The 12,025-nt window shown below is 43.6% G+C and overlaps 1 protein-coding gene across 2 annotated transcripts in view; it reads right to left on the bottom strand.

Moving 5' to 3' along the window:
* DMXL1 (Dmx like 1) overlaps positions 1–10,838 on the bottom strand; it is a 102,331-nt gene extending 91,493 nt beyond the window's left edge. For both annotated transcript variants that reach the window (XM_056847834.1, XM_056847833.1), the window contains exon 1: positions 10,741–10,838. In XM_056847834.1, coding sequence (XP_056703812.1) covers positions 10,741–10,827 — 87 coding nt within the window. In that variant the 5' untranslated portion in view covers positions 10,828–10,838. The remainder of the gene's footprint in view (positions 1–10,740) is intronic.
* Between the last annotated feature and the right edge of the window lie 1,187 nt (positions 10,839–12,025).

Consider the following 12,025-nt stretch of genomic DNA (forward strand, 5'->3'; position numbering starts at 1 on the left):
GGGCGCAAAGCCCCGCACAGGCATGCTGGGGGGCGTTACTGGGGTGTGCCAGGGGGTGGAGCTGCTGATAAGCAGCTTCCAGTCCCATTTTGGCCCGGCACACTGGCGGGGTGAACAGTGTTGCTGTGACTGCTTTTTTGCAGGCACAGCATTACTGTTCTCAATGGGGCGAAAAGCTGCATTTAAAAAATAAAAAGCTTTTAAAAGGCTTTTTAAAGCTTTTCAGCAGCCGGGGAAGGGCTTAGGAGGCGCCTCAGCCACGTCATCCCTGGCCCCCAAAAGCTCAGGAATGGGCTGTAAGTCATCAAAAGGCAACTACAGAAATAAACTTCCCATGTACTGATTGTGATCACATGTTTGAAATTAGACGCATCAGAAGGAAGGAAATGCCTCCAATACACTTTAATTCACTTGGAATGCAGTCACAAGTAAGATGACTTACCTAACCAAGGTAGTAAAATCTCAAGCACTAAAAATGTGGTGCAGGGGACTAAACATTCTGGCTTTATCACCACCTATCTACAACCTATTACCTAATAATGTAATGATGGATCTTAAAACACTGAACCTGATGACTGAGAATTTAAATGTTTTGTCACAGCTGACTTTTTACAAAGGTGCAGGAATTAAAAGCCCATTCAGTATGATAACCGCCACAGAGATCAATCAAAATATGTAGGCAGTCATGCTGGTCCATCTGGGGAGGAAATCAAAAGCTACAAGTAGCACATACTTTTAAGAGAACCAATTAAAACATCACAAAGGAACTAACAGTTCACTTTGTGTTCACTAGATGAAATGGGGGGGGGGAAGGGAGGTATGTTGCTTGCTAGACATGAAAAAGCCCAAGTGTGCAGTCTTGTAATTGTCTTAAAACAGAAAGAAAAAGTATTCAGGCATGCAGTCTGATCCTGTGCTTGCCTTCTGAGAAGTAAATCCCAAATAAGAACGCATGGGATAGTACCCTTAATTAGGTTATACTGTGCTCCATTAAAGATGATCTCAAGCCACATCAGACATACCAGGACAAAGAAGCAATGGCTGCTCTCCCTTTGAAAGTCAGCAGTTATTCAGACTTTTTTCTAGCAACTTGACGCATGATCTATCTATAATGTTACAGTTTTGGTGTCTAAACCGAAGGGCTGCCTGAAAAAATTAAGTATGTTGTCAAAGGCAATCATCTTCCACATTGCCACCATTAACATATTGGGAGGAAGAGATGTTGAATGTGGGCTTCCTTTACAGTATTATGAAACTTATTTTATTGATATTGCAAAGGACGACCACCTCCAACATTGCCCCCACGAACACACAATATGTCAGTTGTGGCAATGTGGAAGATAGTTACTGCATGGATATAATTAAAATTATCTTGGATTCATCTGGTTTAGGGGTGTATAAGAATGGAAAACGGAGGTGGAAAGAAGGAGCTGAACTTTCAGCAAGTAAAAAAACCCTTTCTAAGTCACCTCTAAGGTAAAAAAGCCTTAAGCTATTTGTGATGTAATCACCTCAATGAAGCAACTCCATGTTCTTGGACTATTTAGTCAACAATTCTTATGCTTACTTTTTCATTTTTAAAACCAGGAAGAACCAGTCAAACATTGAAGAACAAGAATTTTATTTGATGATGCCACAGTAAAAACACAGAAAGCGAAAAATCCCCTACATCAGTGCATGCACAAAGTCCTAGTTCAAGTCCTAGCATATCTACATGAAGAAACTCCGGGTAGTAGGCCTGTGAAAAAATGAGTCCTGGGGACTGGTACTAGTCCAGTGGTCTGACCCAGTGTAAAGCACTGAGGAAGTGAGCTCTAACTAACAAAATATCATGCTAAAATACATGCTGTTTATCTTTAAGATCCACTTCACTTCTGTTTTACATTGTAAAACAGGTTCATATGCCTATACTTGGAAAGTGAAGGCAATCTTCATAAACTTTCAGGAAACTACTCTAGTTCAGGAAAAGACTCCCATTCCTGTTATTAAATTGGCTTTACATGTTTGGGCTGCATGGTTTGCTTGTATTAAACACATACACACACATCCTTGTAATGCAGACTGTTGTGTTCTCACCCATGTATACTTAAACATCACATACACTACTGTTTCAGTTTTGTCAAAGTTATGGTGGGTTGAGACACGGGCTTCTTTTATAGTAATGAGAATACAATGTAGAAGACCAGCTGTGATTTTTTCGCTCCTACTTACTGCCCTTTTCCACCCAAACTCCAAAAGCATGTTGCACATTCTCAGAAAAGGGGAGGTACAGATCTAAGAAATTAGTTAAATGCAAATCAAACAATTCCTACCTGGAATGACATCCAGCACAACATTTTCTGTGAAAACATCTTCATTCTGTGTCCATAAAGGTCACTTCCAAATATTATGCATTACTTGCCATTTTCAGGTGCATCAAAAATTCAGTATGGATCTTTGGGCTTTGCAGCACTAAGATTTGTGGAACAGCTTCAATGAAAACAGCCCCAAGTATGTATTAAATAGCTCAGAGTTATCCTCATCAATGCAGTTCCTGTTTGGCCGTCAATGTCATAGCACAGGCCATAGTGACTGTGGGAGCAAATGTTGTAAATCACTACCCAAAGGCTGACTTTCAGATTTTTCATAAGCAATAAATAACATTTGGCACATTATATTTAATTTAAGTACATTCTATATTAGTACAAACAAGAGCATCTCTTGTAATAAGGAATTTTCTAAATTCCTTCTGTGAACTCTAGCCAAGCAACACAACTACATTTTTCCAGTCTCATCTACATAAATGTTTGTTCAGCAATGGTCCTGGGGGAAAAAGTCTCCTCAGCACCTGTCTGAATTCCTGACTCCTCTAACAGCCAATGAAACAGACATTTCACCCACTGGTCCATCAAGGTAAATACTGTCTATTCAGACTGGCTGTAGCTCTCCATAATCTCAAGCAGAGGTATTTCACATCACCTCCTACCTGATCCTTCAAAGCTGGAGATGCCCAGGGATTGAACCTCAGAGCTTCAGCACCTCAAGCAAATGCTCTAACATTGAGCTATAGCTAAGTCTGTACTATATAAAGGACAAGTGTGGAAGTCATTCACAAGTCCAAAGAGGAAGTGGGGTTGTTTTTAGCTGTATATGGTGTATGCAGGTGACAGGGCACAGCCTTCCTCCTCTTTTGTGCCTTACTTCCCTGCAGAGTTTAATTTCTTAGCCCATCTCCAGCACAGGAACTGAGAAGGGCAAAAAACTGCTTGGAACAACCATTTAAGAGAAATTAACGTTCTGAGCCCCTTTCCAAGCTGTTTAATATACACAATATACAGAGTACACAAGTTACAGCCCTGACCTGGATGGCCCAGGCTAGCCTGATCTCATCAGATCTCAGAAGCTAAGCAGGGTCAGCCCTGGTTAGTATTTGGATGGGAGACCCACCAAGGAATACCAGGGTTGCTGTGCAGAGGAAGGCTCTGGCAAACCACCTCTGTTAGTCTCTTGCCATGAAAACCCCAAAAGGGGTCGCCATAAGTCAGATGTCTTGACGGCACTTTACACACACACAAGTTACAGTGAAAGCAAGTACAATCCATGTACAGCAGGGGTGTCAGACTGCATTGTTACAAGCACCAGATATGACATATGTCTCGCCTGCCCAGATAGAGTGGGAGGGGGTGGCTGCTCGGCTGGATTGCGGGCCGGATAAGAGCTCTCAAGGGGCTGGATCTGGCCTTATGTTTGACACCGCTGATGTACAGTGTACAGTCCATGAGACAGTGTACATTTGATTTTTCTTTATATATGCGTTGCAAACATTCACTGTATATACAGCTGAACATGTGATCGAAATCATACATTTATCTAAGCATAGCTGTTGGCTCTTTCTTACAGATATATGTATATACCTTCAAAATGTGCATTCACTAATGTGAACAGGGCACCTTTGTGAACGCAGTGGAAAGTCAATAACAATTTCATCAAGTTTGGCCCTACTTGGTGTGAACAGCTACTCCACAAAGTCATATCTCGGGGAATAGAACCAACAGACAGCATTTTTTAAAATTAAGCATTCCCACAACCACTGAGGAGCAACACAGATGAGATGACCAAATTATGCAAGAATTTAAAAACTTATGTTTAAATAAGACATATGCCATCACTACCTTGAACACATAGTTAGCAATGTAACAGAACACAATCTGAATATAATTTGTATGACCATTCACTTATTATAGAATCGGAAAGGACACCAAGGGTCATCTAGTCCAACCCACTGCACAATGCAAGAAATTCACAACTACCTCCCCTCCACACACCCACTGACCCCTACTCCATGCCCAGAAGATGGCCAATTTGCCCCCCCCATCTGCCTAAGATCATAGAATCAGCATTGCTGACAAATGGCCATCTAGCCTCTTCTAAAAAACCTCCAGGGAAGGAGAGCTTACCACCTCCTGAGGAAGCCTGTTCCACTGAGGAACCGCTCTGTTAGAAAATTCTTCCTAGTGTCTATACAGAAACTCTTTTGATTTAATTTCAACCAGTTGGTTCTGATTCAACCTTCTGGAGCAACAGAAAACAACTCGGCACCATCCTCTTATATGACAGCCCTTCAAGTACTTGAAGATGTTTATCATATCACCTCTCAGTCTTCTCCTCTTCAGGCTAAACATACCCATCTCCTTCAACCTTTCCTCATAGGACTTGGTTTCCAGACCCCTCACCATCTTTGTTGCTCTCTGTTGGACACGTTCCAGCTTGTCTACATCTTTCTTAAATTGTGGTGTCCAAAACTGAACACAATACTCTAGGTGAGGTCTAACCAGAGCAGAGTAAAACGATACCATCACTTCGCGTGATCTGGACACTATACTTCTGTTGATACAGCCTAAGATCACAATTGCCTTTTTAGCTACCGCATCACACTGCTGACTCATGTTCGGTCTACTAAGACCCCAAGATCCTTTTCACACACACTACTGCTCAGACAAGACTTCCCCATTCTATAATCATGCATTCACTTTTTTCCTACCTAAATACAGAACTCTACATTTATCTTTGTTGAAATGCATTTTATTAGTTTTAGCCCAATTCTCCAGCCTGTCAAGATCATACCATATTTGCTCCCCCTCTCAATTTAGTATCATCTGCAAATTTAATAAGAATCCCCTCTGTTCCTTCATCCAAATCTTTTATAAAGATGTTGAACAACACAGGGCCCAGCACAGGTCCCTGAGACACTCCTCTAGTCACTCCTCTCCTAGTGGATGAGGAACCATTAACAAGCACTCTTCGGGTGCGATTTGTCAACCAGTTAAAGATCTACCTAACAAAAATAGGATTCAAACCACATTTTCCCATTTGTCAACAAGAATACGATGTGGAGCCTTATCAAAAGCCTTACTGAAATCTAGATAAACTATGTCTACAGCATTCGCCTGATCCAGCAAGGTAGTAACTTTCTCAAAAAAGGAGATAAGATTACTCTGACATTACCTGTTCTTGAGAAACCCATGCTGGCTCTTAGTGATCAGAGCCATCCTTTTTAAATGCTCAAGGACTGACTGACTGATGATTTGTTCAAAAACTTTCACCGGTATAGAAGCCAAGCTGATGGGTTGGTAGTTACCCGGATCCTCCTTTTTCCCCTTCTTGAAGATGGGGTCAACATTTGCCCGCCTCCAACCTTCTGGCACCTCACCTGTTCTCCAAGACTTCTCAAAAATAATGGACAGAGGTTCAGAAATTACATCTGCAAGTTCTTTAAGTACCCTTGGATGCAATTCATCTGGCCCAGAGGATTTTGTTTCATTTAAAGAAACCAGGTGTTTGTGCACTAACCCAATGCCAACTCTAGGCTGCAAATCCTCATCATGTGTTCTGCTTATGCCATGTTGAGCACTGTTTCCCTCGCGAGAAAAGAGTGAGGAAAAGTAGGAATTGAGGAGTTCTGCTCTCTCTACATCTCCTGTTACAATTTCATTTTCCAGTCCCCGCAATGGGCTTATCTTGTCCTTGTTCTTATTCTTACTCTGTACATAGGGAAAGAACCTTTTTGTGTGTGTGTTTAGCATCTCTTGCTAGCCTAAGTAAGCTCATACTGAGCTTTAGCTTTCCTAACACTCTCCCTACAAGCACTAGTTATCTGTTTATATTCCTCTTTGGTTATAAGGCCCTCCTTCTACTTCCTAAATAAGTTTTTTTTATTTCTTAACTCTTTCAAAAGCTGTTTATGGAGCCACCCTGGCCTCTTTAGGCTCCTCCCATTTTTTGTTCTCATAGGAATGGTTTGTGATTGCTCCTTCAATATTTCATTTTTAAGAAACTCCCACCCCTCTCGAACTCCCTTCTCCTTAAGTATTTCTGACCATGGGATTCTACCCAGCATAAGTTTAAGTTTGTTAAAATTTGCTCTCCTTAAGTCCAACCTATATGTCTGACTACGTAGTTTTCCCTTTCCCCAAGATTGTAAATTCCAAGATTACATGGTCACTACTACCCAGAGTGCCTATTACTTTAACCTCATCAACCAGTTCTTCCCTGTTGGTGAGAATCAAGTCTAAGATAGCAGATCCCTTATTCCACTTTCTGGAATAGGAAGTTGTCAGCAAAACAAGTCATGAATTTATTGGATCATGCATTTTTAGCAGAGTTGGACTTCCAACAGATATCCAGGTAATTAAAATCTACCATTACCACCATGTCCCATCTCTTTGAGAACTTTGTAATCTGGTCTAGGAGTGTCTCATCCAAGTCCTCTGCCGGGGTTGGTGGTCGATAACAGACCCCCACCATAATATTACTATTATTTCTTACTCCTTTTATTTTGACCCATTGACTCTCTACTGAACTTTCATGCTGATTCATGTACTTCTTCACAAGTGTACACATCTTTGGCATACAGTGCTACTCCTCCCCCCTTCCTTATCTGTCTATCCCTTTTAAACAAGTTGTACCCCTCAATCTTAATATTCCAATAGTGAATGATATCCCACCAAGTTTCAGTAATGCCTATTAGGTCAAAATCCCCTTCCTGTATTAGTGCTTCAAGTTCTTCCTGCTTGTTTCCCATACTCTGTGCATTAGTGTACAGGCATCGGAATCCATGGTTTATGTGCCCCGAGGTTTTCTGAACTTACCAGCGAATTTGTGTTTCCTTGCATACATGGCACTCCCCGCAAATCTTTATTGTTCTCATCTCCAGTTATTGTCACCATGCTAAGCTTTAAGTTCTTGTCTCGCTCCCCCATAGGATTTAGTTTAAAGCCCTCCTTATCAGGTTGGCAAGGTTCCTTATCAGATTGGTAAGGCTCTCACCAAACACATTTTTTCCTACCCTCGTGAGCTGCAAACCATCTCCCGATAGAAGAACTTCATCTCAAAAGCGTAAGTCATGGTCCAAAAATCCAAACCTTTCTTGACAGCACCATCTATGTGGCCAGTCATTAATTTGTAGTAGTATTCTTTCCCTTACTAAGCCATAACCTTTGACAAGAAGAACTGACCAAAAAAAAAAAAAAAAAACAACTTGCACCCCCAAGTCCTTTACCTTCTTAGCCAGAACCACATACTCTTTTAATATGTTCTGGGTTGTGTTGGGCAATATCATTTGTCCCCGCAGGAATGAGCAAGATGGGATAATAATCTGTGAGCTTGATGAATCTTCCTATCCTTTCTGTCAAATCATGGATGCATGAACCTGGTAGGTAGCAGACCTCTTGAGATGACAAGACTAGTCGGCACACTTTAGACTCTACCCCTCTCAGTAGGGTATGCCCAATTACCAGAACACACCTATTTCTAAATTGGGAAGAGAAAGATGGAGTCCTCTCATGCGCAGGAGCCTGAGAAGTTTCTTTCAAGCTTTGGGTGGGGGGTATCCCTTGCTCCAGAATCAGTATCTATTGGGAGATCCTGGAACTGATTGCTGAGCAACAGAGGATCAAAATGACTCCTGATTTTCCACCTCCTGTGGGTCACATTCTTCCATGCACCCCCTCCTGTGTTGTTTGTGCCTCCATTGGTTGAGTTTCCTTATTCTCCTCCTCCTGTTGCCCCCTAAAGAATACTTCATGCGTTCTGTCCATGAACTCTTCACCTTCCTTTATAAAATGGAGTGTGGACAAGAGTGCCTCATCCAGCAGGGCTATCTTCTCATCCAGCAGGGCTACCACCTTACACTTGCTGCAAGTGTAATTATTGTTACCCTCAGGTAAAAATACAAACATGCCATAGACAAAACACTCAACAGATATAAAAAGTAGAAACTTGCCAGCTGCTTACAGGGGCCCCAGCCCAGACCCCCAGGACAAGAGCTTGCAGCTCTGGCAAGAGGAGCCTTCTTAAATACTCTCAGCCCCACCCCTCAACAGCCAACAGCAGAGCAATTAACTTCAGCCACAGCTAGATAAAGAACAAAGAGAACCACTCAGAAACCCCTCTCCAGCAGGCTCCAAGCACCCACTCACTCTCACACACAGCAACCTCAACTACTGCTCCCCAGCCACTGGGGAAAAACAAAAACTTTAAAAAAATTGCACTGACCTGTCTCTAAGCTCTGTCTCTCAGCCCAACCTCTGGAGAGAGGAGCCTTCTTAAATACTCTCAGCCCCACCTCTCAACAGCAGAGCAATTAACTTCAGCCATATCAGCTACAGCTGTCTCTAAGCTCCTCCTCTATCTCTCAGCCCAGCTGCTTCAGCCCAGCCTCTGGCATGGGGAGCCTTCTTAAATAATCTCAGCCCCACCCCTCAACAGCAGTTCCACTTCATTGGAACTTTTAAACCTATTACAAAATTAGGATATCTGAATATCAACTTGGGTAACCATCTGTCTTTTAGGTGTTGTACAATCTACTGTTAAGAGATGTTACAAAGCTAATCAAAATGTTAACTGTGGAAATCTAGAGCACTTATCCAGCAAGCCAGAAGAAGGATGTCTTAAATGCAACACTGTAGTTACAGTCTCTAACAGCATCTCAAAAATAACATGGCAAACACAAATTACAATAGAAAGGGTGTGATCACAATACTACATATCCTGAAAAATGACATTGCTTCTTAGTTTCATTATACAGCGGACAAAGAGCCAACATGGTACAGTGGTTAAGAACTACAGACTTAAATCTGGAGAACCGGGTTCAATTCCCCACTCCTCCACATGAAGCCTGCAGTCACCTTGGGCCAGTCACAGTTCTCTCAGAACTCTCTCAGGCCAAGTAGAGATAGACAATGGCAAACCCCTTCTGAACGTCTCTTGCCTTGAAAAACAATGTGAGTTGCCATTAGTCAGTTGTAACTTGACAGCACACACATAGAGCTGACAAATACACAGAAATAGAAAACACCTTACAATTAAAGTAAAACAAGGATAATCTGAAAACAGATACTGTAAAACATCTACAAGCAAGACAAACAGAACTATCCTGAAACGCGTAAGAGCTCAAAAGTTTTTTCTAACCGATTATTTTCTAGAAAAATAATTGCTTCATTATTTGATAGAAAAAAATTCCCCATATCCAAAAAATAAAACACAATAATAAAAATTAAGAGTTCTTTTAGACAACATGAATATGGTGGACTATTCTAAATATCCTTAGTTATAAAATGATAAAAATCTCTGTTGTGTAAAAGATTCTTTTAAGTCTTGGTGACAGTGCCAGACACACTTTTGCTAGTGCAGTTATGTAAGTATGGAGTATTTTACTCCACAAATCACAAACTTGGCTTTCAAGAATTTTGTCTTCTGATACACAAACTCAGTTCTAAATAACATATCAGATTCTAACACATAGATCAACAGAACAAGCATCTATTAAAAATCAAGAACAAAAACAATGCTCTGACAAGGTTTCCCATGGCCACAAGAATTGTATAGAATTTACAACTTCCTTCCTACCCAGGGCTCAATTTAAGCTAAGACTGAGCTTCTGAACCTGTCCAAATACACAGCCTAAAAGGAAACTGTAATAAAGGTGACTCTGAGCATGTGATAAATACCTTGTTGCATTTAGGATTAAGGAATATAAAATTAAAGCAGATTTGAGCCCTGTCGTCCTTCTCTTAAAAATTAACCTCAGTCCATACGTGGTTGATTAGCGTCCACAGAATTGTTTTAGCAGTGCAAAAAACAGCAGAAATGGTGCCAGGACGGAGGTGGGGAGAGAAACAAGAGGAAGGGGCAGGAGTTGCAGCCTTCATCCTGACCCGGCACACTGAAACCGACTGTCTGATCTCATACTTTTAATACCAACAAGGTAGCCGTGGGTATAAAAGGGCAAGAGCCCAGTAGCACCTTAAAGACTAACCAAAATATTTCCTGGTAGGGTTATGAGCTTTCCTGAGCCACAGGCTCACTTGTTCAGATACCCACAGTGGGTAGCCGTGTTAGTCTGTCTGCAGTAGTAGAAAAGGGCAAGAGCCCAGTAGCACCTTAAAGACTAACAAAAATATTTCCTGGTTAGGGTTATGAGCTTTCGTGAGCCACAGCTCACTTCTTCAGATACCTTCAGAGACCACCAAGGGCTCGGCTCAGGTGGAACAGATGGATCCCGCGAGTGTGTCTCAGCCAGGCGCCTGCCCAGCCAGCCGGTCCCACCCCACCCCACCCGTTCCCTCCCTGATGCACACCCCCTGCCTGCCCAGCCAGTCACCCGGCTGAGCTGTGCCCAGAGCGGGGCAAGAGAAACGGGCACCGCAGAACGGCTGGACCTTGAGGAGGGGGAAGTGAGAAGCAGCAGGAAGACTCGCTCACCGTGAAGGGATGCCCTCCGACGCTGCCCACGGAGAAGCAATGGTCCCCGGGGTTGACAGCTCCCGTCAGCACCTGGTGCAGGTTCATGGCGGGGCTCTCGCCCGCCTGTCTGCCTGCCGGCCCGCTCCGGCCCAGGCTAGCCGACGCCACCGCAGGCAGAGCGAAACTGAGGCAGCCGCTCGGCCCCTGTTAGTCCCGCAGGAGGAGGCGACGGCGGCGCATAGTGCGGGGCGGGGCCTCTCCTCGAGCGCCTCCCTCGTGGGCAGAGACAACGTCGCCGCCGACGCGAGTGCGCGCGGGAACGTGCGCGCACCCCCTTTCTTACCGGCCCTCAGCCCCTCCGAGCAGGCGAAGAGCACGTGATTTGAAACATCGCGAGAACGGCGGGACCATGACGTCTTCCTTCTCGCCCAACAGCCGCCTTCTTCTTCTTCCCTCCTCCCTTTGTCCCTTCGGCGCTCGCAAAGTGAGCGCGTGCGTAGACGCATACGCCGGTGCTGCGTGGCGCCAATGCTTTCCTGTGGTTGGAGGGATTTGTCCTCCCCGCACAGGCGCATGTAGGAAAGAAACGCCGGGGGGGGGGGGGGAATGTGTGCGCAGGCGCAGAGTCGCCCAAGGTGTCCAAAGCGTTAAATCATTGACGGGAGAAGCTGGCGTCGCGTGACTGTGAAGGCAGAAGTGTCGTGTCGGTGGCAGTCTGGTTAAGGGCGGCAGAGCAGCTAGTACGTTTGGCTTCAGCAGGGTGGGCGCAGTTGGAGTTTGCTCTCCAGCTGGTTTGGTGCTGGCTACTGTGGCGCCTGATCTGAGCAGGAGATGACATAAAGGCTACAGTTAAAGTCTTCTGCCTTTGTATGTGTGTGACAGCAGTGCTGCTAAGCCTATTGATGCCTATTGCATTTCTATCCCGCCTGCCGAGCTAGAAGGCGGCTTCATGGGGAAAGGTGATTAACCCTTTCACTCCTGCATGGCTTTACTGACTGAGGTCCCTTGCCTACGCTATATTATTATTTACCCTTTGCCAATTTCAATTAGTAAAACCATGTAAGGGTAAAAGGGTTTAGCCTCTTCTCCATATATGGCTCCCACCCTAAAGCAGGGTCCCGCATAACTGAAATTATTCCAGTTATTTATTTCCAGAATCTAATCTATGTTGCCTGTCAGTATCATAATTCATGTAAATTGCTTGGAGCAAAGAATTCTGTAAACTAACTTGTTTGTCACTAGCCCAACTGGTCCTAACTCCATTTTCTCCTAAATGTTGTTGGCTCAACAGTAAATCTGCAAA

The sequence above is a fragment of the Euleptes europaea genome, chromosome 4 (assembly GCF_029931775.1).
Source record: "Euleptes europaea isolate rEulEur1 chromosome 4, rEulEur1.hap1, whole genome shotgun sequence".
NCBI classification, from domain to species: domain Eukaryota; kingdom Metazoa; phylum Chordata; class Lepidosauria; order Squamata; family Sphaerodactylidae; genus Euleptes; species Euleptes europaea.